The 21,265-nt window shown below is 45.5% G+C and overlaps 1 protein-coding gene across 8 annotated transcripts in view; it reads left to right on the forward strand.

The window, feature by feature from the left end:
• Positions 1-21,265, forward strand: part of GSN (gelsolin) — a 191,906-nt gene that overhangs the window by 98,343 nt on the left and 72,298 nt on the right. For 4 of the 8 annotated variants that reach the window (XM_085613684.1, XM_085613681.1, XM_085613651.1 and 1 more), the window contains exon 2: positions 20,985-21,192. In XM_085613684.1, coding sequence (XP_085469810.1) covers positions 20,997-21,192 — 196 coding nt within the window. In that variant the 5' untranslated portion in view covers positions 20,985-20,996. Of the gene's footprint in view, positions 1-3,729; positions 3,905-20,984; positions 21,193-21,265 lie in introns of those variants that run through there. The other 4 variants (XM_085613682.1, XM_085613658.1, XM_085613675.1 and 1 more) reach the window with 2 other exon arrangements.

Below are 21,265 nucleotides of genomic sequence, written 5' to 3' on the forward strand. Positions count from 1 at the left end.
CATTCCGGCGCTTGCAGAAGAGTTCCGCATAGCAAAACTCCACCAACTCCGCCCAGGCTTACATGTAGGACACGCGCAGGCCAGCCTGGTGTGACGAGCAGTGTCCGGGGCGAGGTCTGTCCTACTTGCCTCCTACATGTAGGAGGCGCCTGACCGCAAGGGGGAAATGCATTGCATTCCTTAAAGACTGGGCTACTTGCCCCTCTGGAGGCCTGCATCAACCCACCGCGAGACCACCCCGCTTCACTGCCGAGGGTCTCCACAGGCACGTGGTCGGGCTGAAAATGGAGAGGAGGGACCTTGCCAGAGCACTGTTATTGTAGTGGTAAGTATAAAGGTAAAACGAGTGGTGTAAAGCTTTTCTACATGAAGGAGAACACGCCCTTATAAATTGTAGACCTGTGCAGCTGATGCCTGGTGCAGCATTGATGTACTTGTGCGGGGGGTATCTGTTAGTGGTCATACATGTGCAGTTATCCAACACTGGGTCACACGTGGAGCAGCTTTCATAGACTGGCCTTGTACATAGTTTTTCTTGGTGTGGGCATACATGTGCATTGGTTATATGATCGAGTTGGCATGCATGTACACTGATTATGTAATAAACAATGCTCATTCACGTTTAGCAGTTTATACACACGTGGTCCTACGTGTGCAGATGTTCAGCTACAAAACATGAGTGGTTTCCCACTAATTTTTCAGGTGTTGAGGTGGAAATATTGAAATAAGATTTTGGAACAAATGTCTTGCTAGTTCCTTACATATACATGGACCTTTGTAGGAGTCCGAAGTTTAACGAAGACCCTATGCTCACGTCATCATTCTATAACGCTGCCCGCACCCTCTCTGCTCCTTACATATGACAGAGTAAAATAAATATCACCAGGTCAGGAAATCGGAGGCCGGCTTCCGTACATGTGACTGTTCGAATGCCTTGTGGTTCCTGGTTAAATGCAGGATGTTGGCTAGTGCCCGGGGTGCTGCATGCAGGTGCGCGCTAGCGCCCTCTTGAGGCCATTTCCCCTTGGTCCTCCAAGCACTTGCCACTCTAGTAAGACCCTTACTCTCTCTTGGTCTTGGTCCACAAATTGTATTGTAAAACTCTATTCTTCAGTAATTTATGCCACAGTCTTGGGTCCTACAACATTGAAAGTAAGAGTAAAGCAACTTTTCCAATTCTTAATTAACTGTTCTATGCATCATCCTTGGTGGCTGCTCTTCCTTCCCTCTTGATGACGTCATGGCCTCCCCACCTCCCCCCTCCCTCTTGATGGCTTCTCCGCCTGCCCATCTCCCCCCTCCCTCTTGATGGCCTCTCTGCCTGCCCATCTCCCCCCTCCCTCTTGATGGCCTCTCTGCCTGCCCATCTCCCCCCTCCCTCTTGATGGCCTCTCTGCCTGCCCATCTCCCCCTCCCTCTTGATGGCCTCTCTGCCTGCCCATCTCCCCCCTCCCTCTTGATGGCCTCTCTGCCTGCCCATCTCCCCCCCCCCCCCCCCCCCCCCTCTTGATGGCCTCGCCGCCTGACTCTGGCGTGACCGCATCGATGTCTGCAGAGATGGTGGTAATAATTCTTTAAAATCTATGTAGAGTGCTTTGACTCCACCCAGAGTAGCGCTACACTCTGACACCATGCTCTTGACGCATCATTCCATCTTCTAGGAGGCACATCCATTGGAATACATGAGGCTATTCCATGTCTGAAAAGTACACTTGTTCTTCTCGCTGTTAGTTAAATCCAGCTCTTTTTCTTCTGTATGTATTCTATTCTAAAAGCAATCTTGTCTTGCCACCCCTTCCCAGCAGTGGCAAGCCAGCGGGGCAATCCTTCATGTGAACTGCTTTTGTGCACGCCGCACATGTAGGTAGCTTTTGTGAGTGCCTCGGTTTTCATATTGCAATGGAAGGGTGCCTCTTGGACCATGAATTGCTTAGGTTATTAGTTACGGAAGTCTATGATCTTTACCTTCAAATCTGTTCAGCATATGAACTAGAATTGGTTCAGTAAGAACTTAAACAAGGAATTGGCAGGCAAACTTTTCTCAACAAATGCAAAGAGATTCATGCACAATATATCTTGTATTTCATCAATACGTTATTTACTTCACGTTTTAGTTTTTCATTTTTGATTTCACACGGACATACTGTCATATTGTTTTTTTACATACTTGTACTTAATTGTGAAACTTTATATACAGTGCATATTTGAAAGAATATAGAAAAAATTGACAGATATTTACATGTACAGACTCATTGCAAATCTAAACAGTCCTACTTCTTTGGTTTCATGCACCTGGATATTGTAAACTATTTATCCTCGATACTTGTCAATGAGTTGGTCCGGATGGAACAGAGGTCAGGGAATGTCTAAATATATTTTGTATGTGTTAAGCCATCATTCGTTGGCTAAACCTCCGTGTCCATAGTCTTTGTCAATTTTTAGTATGGAGATGCTCTTGGCCCCAAGTGGGGGGGTGGTAGGTGTGCCGACACGTTTCGACCTTCGTGTGAGGACCGTGAGGTTTCGGGGAAGGTCTTCCTCGGGGCTGGAAACTTGTAGGTGTAGGACACTGTTTAAGGAATATGGAAATGAATTAGTGTCTTGTTCGGTGTTCTGAATTTAATAACTTGTAAACGCCAAATATGTTTGTCATACCTAATGGAAATCAATCCGGCTCTTTGATTGGCTGGAAAGTCGCATCTTCGCTGAGTAGCACATTGTTAGCTCTTTTCAGGCTCTTATTGTCTGTGGGTGAAGATTGTTTTTTCAGACTCTGGTTCACCTGATCAAGGAAATTAAGAGACCTGCCTGGGAAGGGCCGTATTTAGATGGAATAGAGGCGTGCATGGCTTGGTTATCGGAGAGGTTAGTACTTCCAAGAGGTTAAGAGTTGGCTCTATGAGCGGATGTCCGTGAGCCTCTCAGTACCGTGGCGTGTGACTTCTGGATCGTGCTAGCGATAAATTACATGTGAGTGCTAGTGCCCTCGAGTGGTATCTGGTTCTAGCTGTTCCGCATGCAACCCTCCACATCGTGTCATGTTTATGACGTAAATACTCAATCTATTGTGAACTTGGACTTCTACTGAAGAGCGGCTTCTACTGCAGGGAAACCGTGCTTTGCTGCAAAAGTTTACATATATTGGCATGCTAAAGCAACACAATGGATTGGTCAGTGCTTGTTATACTAGGAGTATTGTATTGCAACATGTATGTAGTACTTACTACCCCTGTGTAGGGCACTGAAGCGCTTGTCGATCTGGCTAGCATGCTACACCGTTTAGGGTGCATGGCTGGAAGTGTGCTTTGTTCTAATCCTGTGTGGCCATCCAGAGCAAGGAGGGCAGATCTGCACTGCACTTCTTAATCTAAACACTTGAGATGTAGTTAAAGTCCTCTTGTGTCTAATCCAACACTACGGCGTGGATCTGGCCTGCTGGATGTGCGTGCCCTCCGTATACAGGATGTTTTCTCCAATGTCTGCTCAGTTCTCCTAGAAGTAGAAAACGGCCTTTCCAGCAGCCCAGAGCTTTGTTTCAGAACCAAAGTTCTTGTCCTCTTTGCACTGTTTGGTGTCGCGCACCCAATAGTGAGCAGTGTCACGAGTGCGTTGTGCGTAGGATGTAATGTGTATCTTCAGGGTGTTCTCTTTACTTTAGAAGACTCACCTTGGGCAAACAATGTGCTGCCCAGTGGCACTTTAAGTGGCATGATAGATCTTGAAACTGCTGTATAACCACTGTGTGCTCAGTCAGACCTGTAACCTTTTACCCTTACTTTACTTGTGGATTTGTAATATTGTGGCTCGGCTGCTGTACGTGAGAATCGAATCTTCAAACTCTACAATATGTTCAAAGCACTGCTGAATACGGTGCTGGGAATCTGGAAGTCTTCGGTTTAATACGGTGAGTTTGGGCCCCTTATAAGTGGGCTGTGGGTAGCGGGGGGCCTTTCTGGAATATCCACCTAGGATATGCGTAAAGGGGTGTTCACCAATTTGCACCTGCAGAGTTTCTAGTCTCACGTGCCCACTCAGTGCTGTTTAACTTCCCATCTGCCTTCGCAGAATGTTTTGCCATTGTACCCGATACTGGGCCCTTCTCCCTGTACTCCGCACTTAAGTTCACTACCACTGTTGTACCACTAACCACACAGTGTGGTACTACTTCTGTTTCTCGATCACCCTCAGACTGAGGAATCGCTACTGATTTTGCACCAACAGACCAGGGTGCAAAAAAATCATACGCACGAACAAAATGGAGTGAACTCTCCTAATGTAGAGGGCACTATACATGATCTATACATTTAGGATTCAGCTACTGGTTTGGTACCCTTAGAATGCTGTATGGACCGGTGGGATAACCGTAAATGGATTGAATTCCTGATTTGACATGACTGTTATTTGTGCAGTATGTAGTTGGCCCACTGTTTGCCAATACTGAGATCGGTTGGGGATTCAGCAGTGCTTAATTTGAGCCAGTGGTTTCCGGTGCTGTCTGGGGATCCAAATCCGTCTCCTATACGATTGTGAGTGAGGCTGTTAGAAGAAGCCAACTTATGTTTGAAGAAAAGGATTTTAAAAACGTGAGTGCTGAAAGCTGCTAATATAAACCTGAGCAGGTTCGCCGACTCCATTTCTAGGTGCATCTTATTAGGTCTGGTGTTGGCCAAGAACTTTACATTTTCCCAAAAATATATGTACAATACTTATTTAAAGGGTCTTTAGCCAGCTTTCTTCATCCATTGGTGTTATGTCATTCCCATTTAGTTTCTACCCACTACGCAAACCGCATGGGGGGTTGGCGGGGAGAGGGGGGTCTGCCCTCTTCAGGCACTGGATAGCTCAGCTTTGAGTAATTGTTGTTAAAGAGCAAAATGCAAACTCATCCCTCCCACAAGCTAGTTCCCTTCTGTGCCATTTTTTTGTTTTATTCCTTTGTTTATGATTTGATGCGACACTGGCTGCCAAATGTGAGCACCGGCCACTGTCCACACTTTATTCGTTTCTGTCTCCTCCCAGTGCTGTTGTAAATTCCTTCTAGAGTGTCCTTTTGTTTACTGTTTGACTGCTTGTGTTTCACAGCATAACAGATTGCATCCAGTTGAAGTTATCAATCACATCAATATTATACATGTGCATTCATAAATGAACAGTTCTTCTGAGCATATTTATTCTGTACTCCGTTTCACCAGTGGTTCTTTAATAGACTTTGCACAGGAAGAAAACCAGCCTTAATCGTGTTTAATTTGCACCACTAACTTTTTTATTGACTTCTTTTCTTTCTTTTGTTTTGGTCCTCCTTTCATTCCTTCCTCCCCTTTCTATTTTATTTCTTATTTCCTTTCTTGCTCTGCCTTTTTTCTTTCATACCTTTTTGTTTTCCATTCCTTTGTTTCTTTCATTCCTTCCTTGTTCTCTTGCTTTCTATCTCTTGCCTTTTCATTCCTTTTTGTTTCTTTCATTTCTTCCTTCGTTCATTTCAACTTTTGCCTGTTGTCTTTTCTTGCCTTGCTTCTTGCCTTGCTTTCATAATTTACTTTCCCTCATGTCCTTTCTTTCTCAAAGGCAAGAGTCTGGAAGCCAGTGGCACAACTATTTGCTTTTTTAGGTCTGTGTTAGCCAAGACCTTTTGATTGTTAGTAAAATGATGTGTATGACATAGTTGCCTTCAGGGCTAGGGAGCACTGTGGTAATGGTAGAGACCCAAAAACGTTTTTGCCTTTAGTCGTTTTGTAGGTCTCGCCTGACCCAGCGCTTGCGCTGGTCTGGCCGAGACTTCTAAGCGAGGGCTTAAAAATGCTACCGCAGGATACAGCTTGCAGTGCCTGTGCGCGGGCGCGTGCTTGAGCAGAGGCGCCATATGGCGTGATTACTGCTACGCGCGCACCACTCGCGAACACTGCAAGCTGTGGCCGGCGGTAGCATTTCTTTTTTTTTTTTTTTAACTCTGGCGTACAATTGGCCCTACAACTCTCAGAACGGGCGCCTTGCTCTGCTTGCACTACCCCCTCACTCCCTCCTCCTTTCTCGCCCGGCCGCGTCACTTTTGCATCCACGTGGCCAATGCTTGTTGTAAAGCGCTTCCATGTCGTCAAGCTGCCTTTTTAGAAACTAGAAATTCAAGTCCACTTGCAGGAAAGAGGTAATACGTGCATCTCTGTTAATCACAGCTGAGGTTTTATTTTCTAGGGCTCTGAGCACTGATGTCTGGCGATGGTTATAATCCCTCCCGAACTAGTTTATTTTTTAAAACCAACGTTAACGGAGTTAAAGGGAACTGTTAACTATGGTAAAAGCATGAGGTGGAGCGCGTAGTGTTTTAAAATTGGTTCGTCTTTGTAGAGTAGACTGTGTAGGATGCAATTAGCTCATTTCTTTTCAGTAGGTGTTGTGTACCGTATGCTCCTGAGTGACCAGTTGCCGCGTTTTCAGATTGCTTATTTATGGTACATTTTCAGTTCGGTTTAGGACTACGAGTAACAATCATTTGCTTCAAAGGTGTCTGAGTTTTCAGTCCCTGCGTCCTGCCTGACCTATCACACAGCAATTAACAAAACTTAAACCAGGCCTATTTGCGTCGCCAATGCTTATTAGCAGAATCTGATTAATGAGTAACCACTCAATTTTTTTTATTTTTTTTACAACTAAACATTTGTAAATTCTTCCTTAACGTAGTAGACTGAACTCTAGGTATGTGGAAGGGGTGCATTTGGAGTGTCTGTCACTCCTGTTCTCCATTCACACGATTTTCCTCTGCGTCTCTCACTCTGGTCGTCACTTTCGGGCTAGAGTGCGCCGCACTGTACTCAGATTACAAGGCATGCTTAGCCTGGTACCTGCCAGGGAAGAACAGGCCTCTTGACCTTGACTTCTGGTCTGGCCCCAGTGCCGGGCTCTGCCACTGTAAGGTCTTTCTGCCTGGCTGCTGGTGGCGTCGTTCTGCTGGTACACATGCAGGCTCTGTTTTCTCTGTCTGCCTCTGGTCCATCAACAGAGCTAATGTTGGTTGTTCAGCCACTACCTCTCGGACCGGACACACAGTGCCCTCGGGCCAGCACCTCCAAACACATGTGACGGAGAGGGCAGGTAAGGAGTTGAGTAACTCCACTAGTAATCTCTCATTAGTTGGTCGAGCCAGCAAGTTAACGGGCCGAGCCAAGGGTCGGATCTGCGTTGAACAAGCCCATGCACGAGCGGAGTTTGGCTTGAAAATATTGAACGTGTGAATTATGTACCAAACATTTTAAAATAAGATGGTATCTTTGAAATCCCCAAAAGTGTGCTTCTTTAAAATAAGGAAGCGTTTCACCCTAGTACATCAAATTATGTCTTTTTAAACCTGAACTAAAACATTCCTGTCCCCGTCCTCCTGAAAATGCAGTTACTGAACTAAGAGGAAAGTCTATGATCTTGCGTGGAAAATAAACTCCCACTCGACTCCCACCGAACTCATAGGGCATTTCTCAGGACCAAACCAACAAGCATTGGCCTAGCCAATAGGTCTCGCTTTTGGAACCTTATAAGTATTTAGTTATGCCGCACAATATCCTTGGTGCAACCACATCAAGTGTTGCATGGCTAAACACTCAAGGTCCCAAAGGCGAGACCTATTGGCTATGCCAATGCTTGTTTTTCTTTTTTCTTTTTAAACTCCTGGCAGCTTCCCAAACGGAATGTATTTTGCAAAAGCCATGACAAACCAAAGATTTGCCAAAAGGCTGGAGGATGACACCGGATCTATTGCCATGCTCAATTGTTAGCGCAATATTTCTAGCAGAAACATTACGTGACCAGACCACACTTGAACACCCAACCAACAGTGTCTTCTTTACCAAATTTAAGGGAATATGTTGACATTTCGGCACATTTACACGTATTCTCGCTTTGGGAAACCTTTTTATCCTTTCCCTGCATTCAAATGTCAATTTCAATTGATTATTTTATTGGTCAAAACATTGCAGATTTTGTTACTGACCTGGGGGAACTTAAAAAACTTGATGGCATTCATGCCCATTTTGTACTAGTACCACTTCTAACGAGAGCCAACATGACCAGCGCTGTAGTTTTCAAGGTTTCAGAATTGTGCCACTATCTTGACAAGGTGGCAGTGTTTGGCCCAGTAAGACACGCGTGTTTTTGTTCGCACTTGGCTACCTGTAGTGTAAAAAAAGAAAACTAGATTGGTTTTATTTTGCCCATGGGCCTCAGTTAAAACCTTCTCATTAACGTGCCACCCCCAGCCCCAGTGATGCTCAAACACCTTTGCTGGAAAAGTAAATTAAGTAATCTCCATTAATTCTACGGATATCCGCATAACTGAGCGGAGTGTTGCTCCTTTTGTACAATTATTTCACCACTGATTTTCTTTATAGCTCTTCTCTGATCTATCCGTGCGCTCACAGGAGGGCACTTGGAAATCCTTAGTAGTTTACTAATCCTTTTTAATACGCATAGTTGCGAGAGACACGTTTATTTATTATAGAGTGTTGTATGGCGTGGACTTGACGTGAAGGCATCCGAGCGCTTCAGAGTTAGCACAGCAGCAGTTACAATAGCTACAGAAGTCCAGCCAGTACCTAGTAGTAGCATGAGAAGGAGTACACGATGGACTGCAGGATATGTATGTAGATTACATGAAAAGCAAGTAATAGTACTTAGCAACAATATCAAAGGTATACGATAGACAATGGGGTATGTATACTGTATAGAAGTAATTACACGAGTGACCGTTCATAGGGATACATGGTAATCGTATACAGAGGTACACTTATAGACAGTAGGACATGCAAACAGTATAGTTCTAAGTTGGATATGACGGAGTTGCAGAAGTGGGGAGAGTGTAGTCCATGTATTTCCCCCAAGGGTACGTCAGTTTAGAAGGAGGGTGCTGGAGGAAGTACCAGGCCAATCTGATGGTTTGGTGGGAGGTTTTAGGTAATTATGGAGTAGAAGTTTACACTTCCTCTTGAAATGAGGAAATGGGTGATTGTCTTGTAGGTCATGAGGTAACGAGTTTCAATTTCTGGGAGCATTCCCAGAGAAGGAGCAGGGGTGCAATTTTTTTTTCTTTAATTTGGGCAGAATCGGGAGCAAACTTCACCGGTTGGTGGTAGGGCGTTCACTGTACAGGCTTCTCGCCTCGAATAGCATGCCGACACCTATTCGACTGGTCGTGAACCTTCGTCAATTTAGGAGGTGGCTCAAGACTTGGCCGTTCACCCTGTAACGGAGTATATAGATGGGGAAAGGGGCCGTTGCTCAGCTCCAGGATGCCGTTCACGCAACCGCTCCGGAAATGCGTAGTATTATAATGATACCAGAATTGTGCTGTTGGTATTCGTCTACATGCCTAATGTCTTCATGTAGAACCTCGCCACCTATAACTCTGCACGTTCTCTCTGCGTAAGTCTGCAAGTACCTCCACGATGCCTTTGTAGGTCTGTATGTAGCAGAGCTGTGGGCTGTCCCTCAAACTGGTCCGGTTACACCTGCAAAGTTACATGATCACCCTCTGCACCTTCCAGATCCCACCGCAAAGGTGTTCACGCTGGGTGGGGGGCGCTCTACACCTTAATATCATAGGTTTAGTTGAGTGGCTGCTGTAAAAAGACAGTCAAAATTATTGCGTGAAGTAATTTATTTCAGAGCTGGTACTCCGCTGTAGCTCGATGGCTGGCACTGGGTGTAGGCGAACACTGACCTCTGATGCGCTCGCCTGTTGCGGTTGGTGAAGAAAGTAGTTGTAGAAAGCTCCCCTGCCATTGATTACAAAGACTCTGAGAGCTTACAGACGCTGCTTTCAGGACAGGTACTCGATCCCTGCACCTCCTTTCATTTTAAAGGATGGCACTGGCGGTGCTCCAATGCTCTTCAATGGGAGAGTACGGGCACTGCTCGGCAGCAAACGGGTACTCGGGGGCACCTCTAGATTTCCATATCACGCAACACTTACAATGCTGTATCCGAGGGCCCGAGGGCAAGAGGTGATGAGGAAAGGACTGGGCCATGAAGGAGGTGGACTAGAGAAGGCGGATCCATCCGAAGCGGGCAAAGGACCAGTGGCCTAAAGGAGGGAAAGTGCATGGACCAGAGGGGCTCGGAGTTGGAGCCAAAGCAGAGGAGCTGTGGTGAAGGGTGGCTGAGCAAAGAAACCTGGAGAGCTGAGAAGAAAAGAACTATACTGAGAATGAAGAGCTGGTTGGAGAGTGGAAAGCTTGGGGAGGGGCGAACCTGCCATAGGAGAGGGGGGAAAGCCATGATGAAGTAAAGGAGCAGAGGATGAGAAGGGGGGGACGGGCACCTAGCTGGCGCTAATGCAGATGAAGAGATAAGGTGAAGGTGATGCAACATCAAAGGGAGGGAAGATGTACTCGAGTGAAGTCCCGGGCAAAGAGGGGCGCGGATGTGATGTAGAAAGAATGATCTTTAAACAGTCCGTTACAAACCATGCTACTGGCCACATGTTCGTAAAGTGACTTTTGATGCATCTAATCACCCCCGTAACCTTTAGAAAGGACAAAGTATGCCGCTTTGCAAGTTGTAACTCGTTGCCTGTCTCAGAATCCCTTTCTCGCTCTTGTGACTGCGGAATATAGCGTTGTGACTGCCTCCACCCGTGGGCCCCATCGGCCCCCTTCGTAATGACAGCGCTGCTCCTGTAATTATGCGGTTGTAATGTCTGACACAGCTGTTCCCTGTAGGCGGGTACCGCGAGACCTGCCACCGCCGGCTCGCGCCAGTACAAGCTCGCCGGACCACACTGCTTTGACTTTGTTTATTCGTCTCTTCGTCTCTTAGAGTTCACTTCCGGCGGCAGACTTTGCATCGCGAGACGCCCCCATTTCCGGTACAGAGGTCCTTGTTTCAAGAACAGTGTTCTGTGTATTCGGAGTGAAAACCGTGTCAACTGCAGGGGCACTATAACCCCGTGAAAGCAGTTTATTAGCCCAGGCTAATGGTTTTGTCACAACTGGACGCTTTCCAAATATCTTTCAGCAGTCGGCTGAAACGGGCTTCCTAACTATTCGGCCTAGATGTTTCGAACCAAAAAAATAAACCATACAGACACCAAACCCATTTCATTCCTGTGCTCCCACCTCTGTCCTATTCCTCGCTAACCGCACAGTGCTTATATTCGCGTTTTAAGACCCACTGGCAGGCAGCGTAAGAAAACTCAGTGCCTCCAGCCTTTGGCCCAGAGCCCTCAATCGTGGCCCGTTATAAACACCTGGGGGCGACTCTGTTCAAATTATACAACACAAAGTAATGTGCTACGTGGAAAAAATGCAGAAACGCCACATCCTGGAATAGCCAACACTCTTAGGAATGCAAGACTAAGTCCGATGTATGGCATATAAATAGGCACCGAATCGCCGACATGGATTATTTTAACATTTACATTCGCTGTTCAGAAATTGATCAGTGTTCCAGTAAAGCGAAGACCATGTATATAGATACAGGTGGGGACCAGTTTCATTGTCCATTTTTCTTGCTACTGAATCTAATCTGAGGCCGGGAGGGGACTGGCCAACTTGAAGCACTAGAAAAGTAATCAGCAGACCTCCTGGATTTTAGGCAAATTGTGATCCGAAGTCTAACTTTAGTATTTTAACTGGAGTTGTACCAAAGTTGACACCTCACCTATGCTGAATATCACACTTATTGAAAGATCTCCCGGTGTCCAGATTGTGACTGGCGCCACATGTCTTGTACTTTCTCACCACTACCAGGATGATCAGCGTCTAGAGACGTTCTTTTGTAGATTCGCTAGGAGCGTAGCCACCCAACCTCCTCTTTTGTCTTCCTTAACCCATTGTCTGACATGCAATATTCCGATGTATGTCTAAATGTGCGTTTTCCCTAATTTGTTACTTGCACGAAATTGGTTTTATTGGCTGTATCATGAGCAGGCGCCTTAGCGCAGAGCTGGACACTTTTACCAACTTGATCTGTCTAAGGTACATACACTTAACTTGTAAGTTCTCAAAGTTATTGCATGAGCTGCGGATAAGTTTGTAAACCACATTCCCTGTTTCTGAGCTATCGACAAGTTCTATAATAACTCTGAGAATTTCTGCAATATCTTAGAAAAAGGTGCACAGTTCCGCATCTGGGCCCCAATTACTATACAGGCTGAGAAAATATCTCTTGTAAATACAGGGCTATTATGGACTTAATCGTTTTATGCATACAATGGCACCGCCTATTAGTAGGGGGTGCATAAAAGAATATGAACACATTCTATCAAGCAAACCATAGTAGGAAGTGAAATGCATGGCCCGATTCATCGCAATATGCCTCGGACACCTCCTGCATGGGCTCTTGGAAGACACTTGGCTCTTTGGGGGCTTATCTTGGCAATGTACAAGACCATACCTGTGGCGGTCCCTCTGGTCTTCTGTGTGTCTGGTCGAACACATGTATTCTCGCACACATTACCAAATAAATACCATGATATGAAGAGTGCTTATGTATGATCTGACCAGCAGCCACATATATGCATAGTCTTCTGCTAAGCAAAGCCAGTCCATAAAGAAGACCTATGTTTACCATGTGGCAGTCCTGTAACTTCTTTGGCCTCTTTCCTTCATGGGTAGGTCTGGAGTTTCTAGGATGGCTCGAAGGGCTGCACTTCAAACACAATTCAGCCCTGTTCAGATCTGATCCTCTCTCCAAGAGGCTGCTATGTGAATGTCACTGTCGGAGCTGAGCCCTGGCCGCCCATCTCCCTATGAAAGCGGCCCACTGGGAAAATGCTAGGGTAGCAGAACGGTCAGTCCAACACAGATGCCTCAGTCCATCACAGATCCCTCTTCACAGAAAGGAAATATTGGGCATCCGCAATATTCATGTGCGTACACTGGCTGACCCCTCATCCGTGCACAGGAAGTTGGCCTTCTCGCGAGAACATGCTGCCTGCGGACACGATGAGGCGTCTCTTTACCATAATGGTCTTCAAACTTTGTCGCACTTCCCCTGTAAAAAAAAAAAAAAAAAAAAAAAATAGGGCTCTCACCCCCAGAATATTATTCTCAATTATAAAATCACATTGTCGGCTCAAAATATATTTAGTAGATCAAAACATTGCAATTATGTCTGTGGTTCATTTTTATTTTTTTTAATGCAAATATATGGCTGCCAACATTCTACTGGCATTCTGGACTCCTTTTCAAAGTGTAAAAGTTTTCAGTGTTATCATTTTATCTAAAATGGTTGAGGGTGGGAAGGACTTTGAGGGTTATTGGGAGCCCCCAACCCCTCCACTCCTGCACTCCTGATTTTGATACTTGGACAGGGAATGTTCGAAGAGACATTACTGCTTTAGCGCTTATTGCGCAGTATGGACAGAGGATTCTGGCCACAACATCCGAAGACTGCCGGGAACTCAGTCCAACCTGTGAAATTACCAATACAGACCTATAGATCAGACGGGTGGAGCAGCTGTGTGCATCTGGAGTAGCGCAAACGCAACCGTCCATTCCCTTTCAATCGCCATAAGTGGGGGCGGAACATTCCTGTGATATTTGTTCAATGAGACATTTTGAACACGTTTCTCGAATTGGCTCTTTCGTTTAATTTTTCGTGATTAACTGCTTTTACAGTGTGGTGTGATCCAGAAACTAGCTAAATAGTGGCAAATTTCACCTGGAATTGTGATGCATGTTTCACAGATGGAAATAAATTATGTGAATCTGCAGGGGTTTGGAGTCCATGCTATACAAATAAATTGGTAAAAATATACAGGGCTCATTACTACACAAGTAGATGGAAATTTCTTTTGGGAAAGGCTGAACTTCAAACTGCACCATGTGGCGCTTTAGTTGCAATAAAGCAGCTACTTAAACAGCATACTTGGGACCCTTGTCCTTCAGAGGACACAAAGTAGAGAGCTGGGTGTAGAGGTAGGAAGAGAAGAGTAAGAGTAAGAGTTCGAACTGAGAAAAGGACAAAGGTGGAGTGAATGTTTGCTTTCTGGTGGAGCCCTTGGCAGGCCGGGGCCTGAACCGCGGCCCGTTTTGTCAATGTCTTAACTTCACGGATGGAATAGCTGTGAAGCGACATGAAAGGGTGTCCTGTGTATTCAGACGTCATGAGGGAAGCGCATGGCCTACTATTTATCTTTGATGGCTTGGAAAACTCGAACATCTGTTGTTGGAAGATTATAGAAGAAAACGAGTTGAAGATCATATGATCGGCGACTGCTACAACCGAACTCTGAGGTCCGTTTCTTTCAGATGGAAATTAAAATGCATGACGTGCCCCAGGGCACGTGTCCATCCAACATCGAAGCCAGGGCGCTGTTTCGTTTTTCTTGTAAAATGATCCGTACGAGGATGAAGAAATGCATGTGCTTGGAGTGATCGCGATTCTGTCATTTAACTGTCTCTAAATGAGTCCTGTTTCCGTTTTGGATTATTTTTCAGGCGTTTACTTTGTGCACTTTGGTTCAGCAGAGGAGACCAAACACCACAATTCCCAGAATGCATCCGTTTGGTATTTGCAGTCTAGGACAAAGAGCACTGGTGTCCATAGTGGCACAAAGATGAATGAACTCCAACTGACCATCTCTACCATACTTCTAGGTATCCGCCTTTTAGGTCTGTAAACTGAATACAAGGCGGGCTCGCCAGCTCCCCGTTTGCTGGGACGAGGGTTGACGTAAGCAAAGGTCAGCGAGACGCGTTACAAGTGTGCGAAATAGTGAGTTTTTTTTTTTATTGTTGCGACTTTGACGTTTATGGATAAGTTCATAACCAATTGCAACTTATTTTGGTTTTGCCAGTTTTTCTCACAGATCTGCAAATCATAGTTTACTCTGACCGGCCCTTATTTGCCTTGCGTATCTATGTTCTCTTGCACAAGGACACTGCATAGAAACACTCTACCATGGAGAATACTTTCAGAGGGCGATAAAACCTGTATAGATTTTCGACCCACAAGTACACTTTTTGATTGGACAGAAGTTGTGGCTTCCACAGAACCAGTGCTTTCCCTCCGCACAGCTGTGAATTTTATTTATCCAGCTGTCCGGAGCTTGACCTTCTAGAGTACACACATGACAATTTAATGCTATTAAAATGTCTTTAATTCGATAACGTCTGTCTTTCTATGGCAGCAGCACAGATCGGAGGAAGGCAGTCGGTAACATACATGGAGTTGTAGGTCTCGCTTAAGTTGTCACTTGACCTTTTTAACCTAGACCAATATCATGCCAGTTTTTGCTTCCACACATATTCATTTAACCGTGCATTGAACAGACGCCTTGTTACACCGACTCAGTGATTCCGTGTCACTTCGAGCATGGTCAGCGAGAAAACCAGCTGGGGCGCTACAAGGCATGGACACGGCAGGCGCTATATACAAATGCACTCCGCAAAGAGCACGGCGGTGTGCCATCCTACACTCGAGGTAGAGGGTTTTCACTGTGCTGAAGTCCGTTCCTCCTTTGTGCGCAAGTCAAACTCGCTGTACGTTGTAGAAGGAGCGTTTATCACACTCTGTCCAATACAGCGCCAAGAAGCACCTGTGCTCTTGTTAAACACTACAAATTAATTGCCAACGGTTGGGACTGGGAGTCCACAGCCTGTGCTCGCTGCGGCACCAGTATGCACGGATTTCTTAGCACAGTTTAAAATTGCAAAGCAGTATTGAAACGAGGTATTTGTTTGTTTTTATTCAAGTGTAACGTACGGCAGATTTGCACCCAGCCAGCTATCATGCAGCCTGTGTACACTGTGCATGAACAGGCGCCGCCGCCAGTGCAGTCCTCTCCCGTTACCGGAAGTCCTGTTAATTGCCGGGTTTGTGTTCGGGCTGAGTCTGCAGTGGGAGGATTGAGGTGGGAGGTTTTGTAACGCGATAGGAAGTGTGTGTGTGGGAGCGAAAGCGGTGGCCGCCGCAGCGGACAATGGAACACAAGTTACCCTTTTGTATGAGCAGGTCTCCTGAGGCACTTGACAACAGAGCGACAAAGTGTGACTAAGTGTCGCGTCTGGGCGGGGCCAAGCCCTGGTGCACGGATGAGGCCTGTGTGGCTGACGATGGTGATGCTGCTGAGGCCTGTGTGGCTGACGATGGTGATGCTGCTGAGGCCTGTGTGGCTGACGATGGTGATGCTGCCGTCCAGGCAGGCAAAGTGGTGTCCCCACGGGGTTGAGATCGGGCAATAGTCTGGGACGCATGCAGTACCTTGGAGTGCACAGAGCAGAATTTTTTTTTAATTAAATAGATTGCACATTTTATATCGTTTCTGAATTGATTATGGAGTATATTGGTAAAGGCTAACAGAATACTCCTTATCTGTAGCGACACCATTTGAGTCATAGACTCATTTAACCACAGTGCATTTTGGGAGCTGTAGTCCCAGTTTCCAACTGGCCTATCCGTACAGATAATGACTTCGAGAATGGAAAAACTGGATGGAATATGATCTCTCCATTGGCACGTAGTGCAGGGAGGGCATTAGTTTAACACGGTGCATTCTGGAAACTGTAGTCCATGGTTCACAGTAAGTGCCAGTTTGATTGCAGTTCAAGGTGACCGTCACTGTCTGAATAAAGAGAACCTGTAATCCAAAGGGATAACTGAGTAAGCAAATGCGATCCGGAGAGGTGGGGAGGCAGCTTGGGCGATGGAGGGTTCGGCAAATCTGGATTATCCGAAGGCCTTTAGCTGTGAAATGCCCCTTCGACCGGGCACACACCATCCAGTGTTGAAATAAAATCCTCTAAATGTACTCATTCGTTTCGGCAGAAGCCGCATGACCTTTTTTGACCGGAAATCCGCCCCAAAAGGAAAGTTGTGGTACATCATGTTAAATGTGATGGAATAGAGAAGCGGGAGGAAAGTGAGGTTTTACCAATTATGCGGTTTTGTGGCACGGGGAGGGGTTGGTATACCCTGGAAAGAAAACAGGAAGCGTACAGTCGTGCAAGGAGTAGTGACCGAACAGGCCTGTTTACACTTTTGGGGCGGTCATTAATTCTTCTTTTGTTCCCGACTCGTCAGAAGGCTTCTCCAGGGTACCTCTGAACCCAATGAGTGGGGCAGACTGATACCCGGGAGCGTGGGGGAGGGATGTGCGGTTGCAGTAAAATCCAGCGGGTTGTTGCAGTAATCTAATTTCCAGTGTGGACAGTGGTCTGCAAGGTTAGAGTAGACTAATGGGTTTGACTGATGCCGCCTCAGCCCTTTCAGCCTCCCACACATCGCCCTCCTGTAACTTATCCTGCTTTTCAGTAGCTAACATTTCCTTGTACGTGTTATTACTGTTTGCGGCTGTTGGTTGACGGGCGTGAATGAGTGTCGTGAGTATGCAGTTGGCACTCGCCCCCAGAGGCCACTGAGGTTTACTTGGCAAGAATGATTGTGTGCCCTCTGCTCGTGGCCTTTGCTTCAGCAGCTGCGATCCCTTCAGTGATGAGAGCCAAGCGCCAGCGAACAGTCTTACCCGCCCACTACACCTGAGCGCCATCAAAGCACAACATGCCGGGCAATGAACCTCATTTAGCATCAGGGGAAGACCAATTATGTAACGTTACTATTCAGCTAGTCTCCAATTGTAACACCCCTGTGCATTGCTATTAAAATAATTCAAATGCCACACAATACACTTCTTAGGGAACAATGCTTGACATGTTGCATATGTTACTGACTGTGCAGTCAACAACAAGTAGTCCTTTTGATTTGCACGGAGCAGATCTATCGCTAAATTTCTGCATATGCAATCACTCGGGCATTATGCATCTCCGTTTTGGTTGACTTCTCCATAAAATCGCACTACTTCACTCAACAGCTCGAATTTCTTTTTAACCTTAAAATGTGTATGACCGAATTTTTCTTAATGCACATATTAAAAGCAATGCTTTTTTGAGATGTAATGTTGCCTAGGTTCCATTTGGTGTAAACTGCACAATCTTCTTTTAAATGAGTTTTCACATTTTATAGGTCTGGAAATGGTCAACAGCATTTGATCTTACTAAAAAACTGTGTATGCATAAAATATTGCATAGTGAGACTTTCTTACAGCCATCTTCATATCTACTGTTCAACTGTCATGTTTTAATGCGGCCCACCACAGCATTCAACATGGGGTAACGGGTGTGCCAACTCGAGCCAGTGCTTTGTTTTTAGGTCTCCTGCAACAGCGTATGCGCTCTCACTTGCAAGATTTTATACAATCGGGGGCTTGCAGCCCGCCCATTGCCTAACATTCGTTGGCTTCATTGTCGCTCCTATTTGGTGCCTTCCAATAGGCCGGCGCCTGCTGGCTTCAATTAGTCTTCTTTCTGCTGGAGCATGGACCAATAATTCCTGTTAATTTCAGCTTAATAGCTGTTCTTCCACTGATCTCACTGAGTGAGGCACTGCTTTTCTTTTTCCGTCGTCCTTCTTGAACCTAGTACCATGCAATGCCACATACCCTTCAAAGAAGCCCTTTTCTCCTATGACATGGATGTTTATTGTGACAGGTTTTCTGCTTCAAAAGGTACTTTCACTAAGACATGGACAGGGGTGCAATTGTGTTTCTGTTTTTTTAATTTTTTTGGTGTGCAAATCCTATTTTTTTTTTTCTTCACACTTTAGGAGATTAAATGACTTGCTCAATCGTGAGGTTACTGTACCAAGGTCTAACTAGCATTGGTAAAGCTAGTAAGTCTCGTCTTTGGAACTGTTGGCTGTGCCATTGCCTTTTTATTCATGTTGTACTCGGGAGGCATCACCGGCTTTGGCAATGATTTGCATCCATGCTGTATAGCAGCAAGTTACTGCTGTACAGCGAAGGCACAGCTCTAGGCATGTGCTGATTTACAGTGAGTAATAACCTCCACCTCTTGCATATCATAAATTCAATCAAAGCTTCATAGATTGCTAGTTAAGGAACATTTCGAGCATTTCATTTTAAGAAACCCTCCATGAAAAACGAGAGCATTTTCTTTCAAGAAAAATAAAGGTGGGGCTTCTGTTGCATTATGCTAATGCAGTGTCGGGCAGTGAGCAGACCCATGTCGGGGGGGGGGGGGGGGGTGGTCTCCCCCCTCTTCCGTGCCCGGCTGAGTGAAGTCAGAGGGGCCTGCTTCCAGGGGTGGCTGTAGCTCCGCCCGTAGCACCCAGAAGCAGAGAAGCAGCAGTGCTGGGCAGAGCGGGTTCCCCTGTCGGGGGGGGGGTCTCCCCCCTCTTGTGTGCCCGGTGAGTAGTGCAAAGCACATGTGCTTCTTTACAGCATGGGTACAACACCTTGCCAAAGCCAATAGCTCTCATAGGCGAGACCTATTGGCATTGCCAATGCTTATTCTGAGATCTACTGCATTGTGCTCAAGCGGAATGCTGTCACCCATAGAAATAGTAGTTTCTTTCAGTACCAGTGATTTGTGGGCCATTACATACACTTATTAACAAATTGTTATTGCACTTATTTTTATAATGGCAAGGACCTGGCAGTTCCCCCAGACAGTGGTATTGGACCTTCACTGCTGTTTGCAACTTGTCACATCACGGAGGCACACTAATTGCAACTACAATGCTCGGAAATGGGCTTTCAACCAATTCCAGGATGGTCCACCAATTCCAGGATGGTCCACCATATGGGCACTACTGGGCAGACTTCTTTGAATGTTTTTTTTTTTTCTTTTTTTTTTCTTCTAAAAGTTTACAAAAATAATCGAGGCTCACCTATGACTACACACGTGTGCAGACATGATGACCATATTTTAATGTTTTGACAGTGCTTTACAAAATATAATGTTTATGCAAAGCCAATTGCCTGGCAGCCAACACAAGACTTCTTGGCTTTTCCAGTGCTGATGTGTTTTTATTTTTTTCAATTTTTTATAATTCCCGGAAATGTCAACTCTTAAACTCCATCTTTCACACTTCTATTGCATTAGTTTATTTTGTGAATCCTGGTAGGCTTTACTACAAATATGTTCCCACCTACCTAAATGGCACTGGTTTTTTTCCTTCCTTTTACCCACTGCTGACTGCATTATAATGTTTATATTTTCCAGTGACGCTACTTGCCTAAATAGTCAGTCTTGGTGTTCTACATAACCCTATGCTGCCATCGGAGATGTATAACTTTGATTTTTTTTTTGGATGAAATGTGGGGCCTTTAAATATCCTCGCGCAATGCATTGCTGGTGTAAGACGGTACAGGCAGGTGGGGTTTCCCGTGACCTGAAGCCACGTTGCAGTGATGCTGATGGTCTAGTACAGATCCACATTCAATGCTAGGTAGATTTTTAAAGCTCATGAGCCTCTGGTGCAGGTTGAGGTGATGCCAAAAAGATACCTTGGTTGTCACCCGCATGCAACACCTGTTGGAAAAGATGGATTTTTAATCTTCCTGAAGGTCTCGTAGTTCCCATTTGCTTACAGGGCAAAGTTTGTTACAATGAACCTTTGCTCCTCAATTGTGCACCCTTCATACATCTACATGTATTATCTGGTAGTTTTGCGGTTCCTTTGGCGGGTGTATTAAAATTCTCAAGTTGGGTGACATTGAGATGTACATTGGTTGGATCCAAATCGCCAACGGCAGCATATTCTCCTCGATAAATGTATTCTATTACAATTTAAATCCTTATGTTTTTGGAGAAGAATGCCTGTACTGTGTAGGAGGCAAAGGGTCTGGTCATAATGTTAGGGCATTTTTTTTTCTTGGTTTAAAATAATGTTGCCGATTATTCCCCAGTTGGTTCATTCCAAATTTGCTTTCCTTGCTCAAATGTAGACAAACTGTTACAAAATTTGTAGATTGACTAATTACTTTGATTGTTTAAAACCCAAAGAAATACGTTTTTCAGTTAGTTAATCTTTAAGAAACCTTTTGTATGAAGTTTCTCACTCATGAACCCATATGTTTGTGTGGTAGCCATGTTTTGTCCTACGCCATTCATGATTTCTGTTTATTCTGTTAGGCTAGACTGGCACCATTCCTGTTCCAAATTCCAGCAAACCAATTATTGTCCATCTTCTTATTCCAGCAGCCCGCCAACATGGAGGTCGATCACCCAGAATTCCAAAAGGCCGGGAAGGAGCCAGGTCTGCAGATATGGCGGGTCGAGAAGTTTGACTTGGTGGCTGTTCCAAAGAACCTATATGGCGACTTCTTCACTGGTGACGCATATGTGATCCTGCACACGATGAAACTGAAGAGCGGGAACTTGCAGTATGACCTCCATTTCTGGCTGGGTAAGGTGCTGTTGTCCTCTGTGCAGGGTGATGACGTTTCGCCTGGACTCCCTGATGAAGCCCTAGCAGTAGA

Source organism: Triturus cristatus, chromosome 1_2, assembly GCF_964204655.1.
Source record: "Triturus cristatus chromosome 1_2, aTriCri1.1, whole genome shotgun sequence".
In the NCBI taxonomy this organism is placed as follows: Eukaryota; Metazoa; Chordata; class Amphibia; order Caudata; family Salamandridae; genus Triturus; species Triturus cristatus.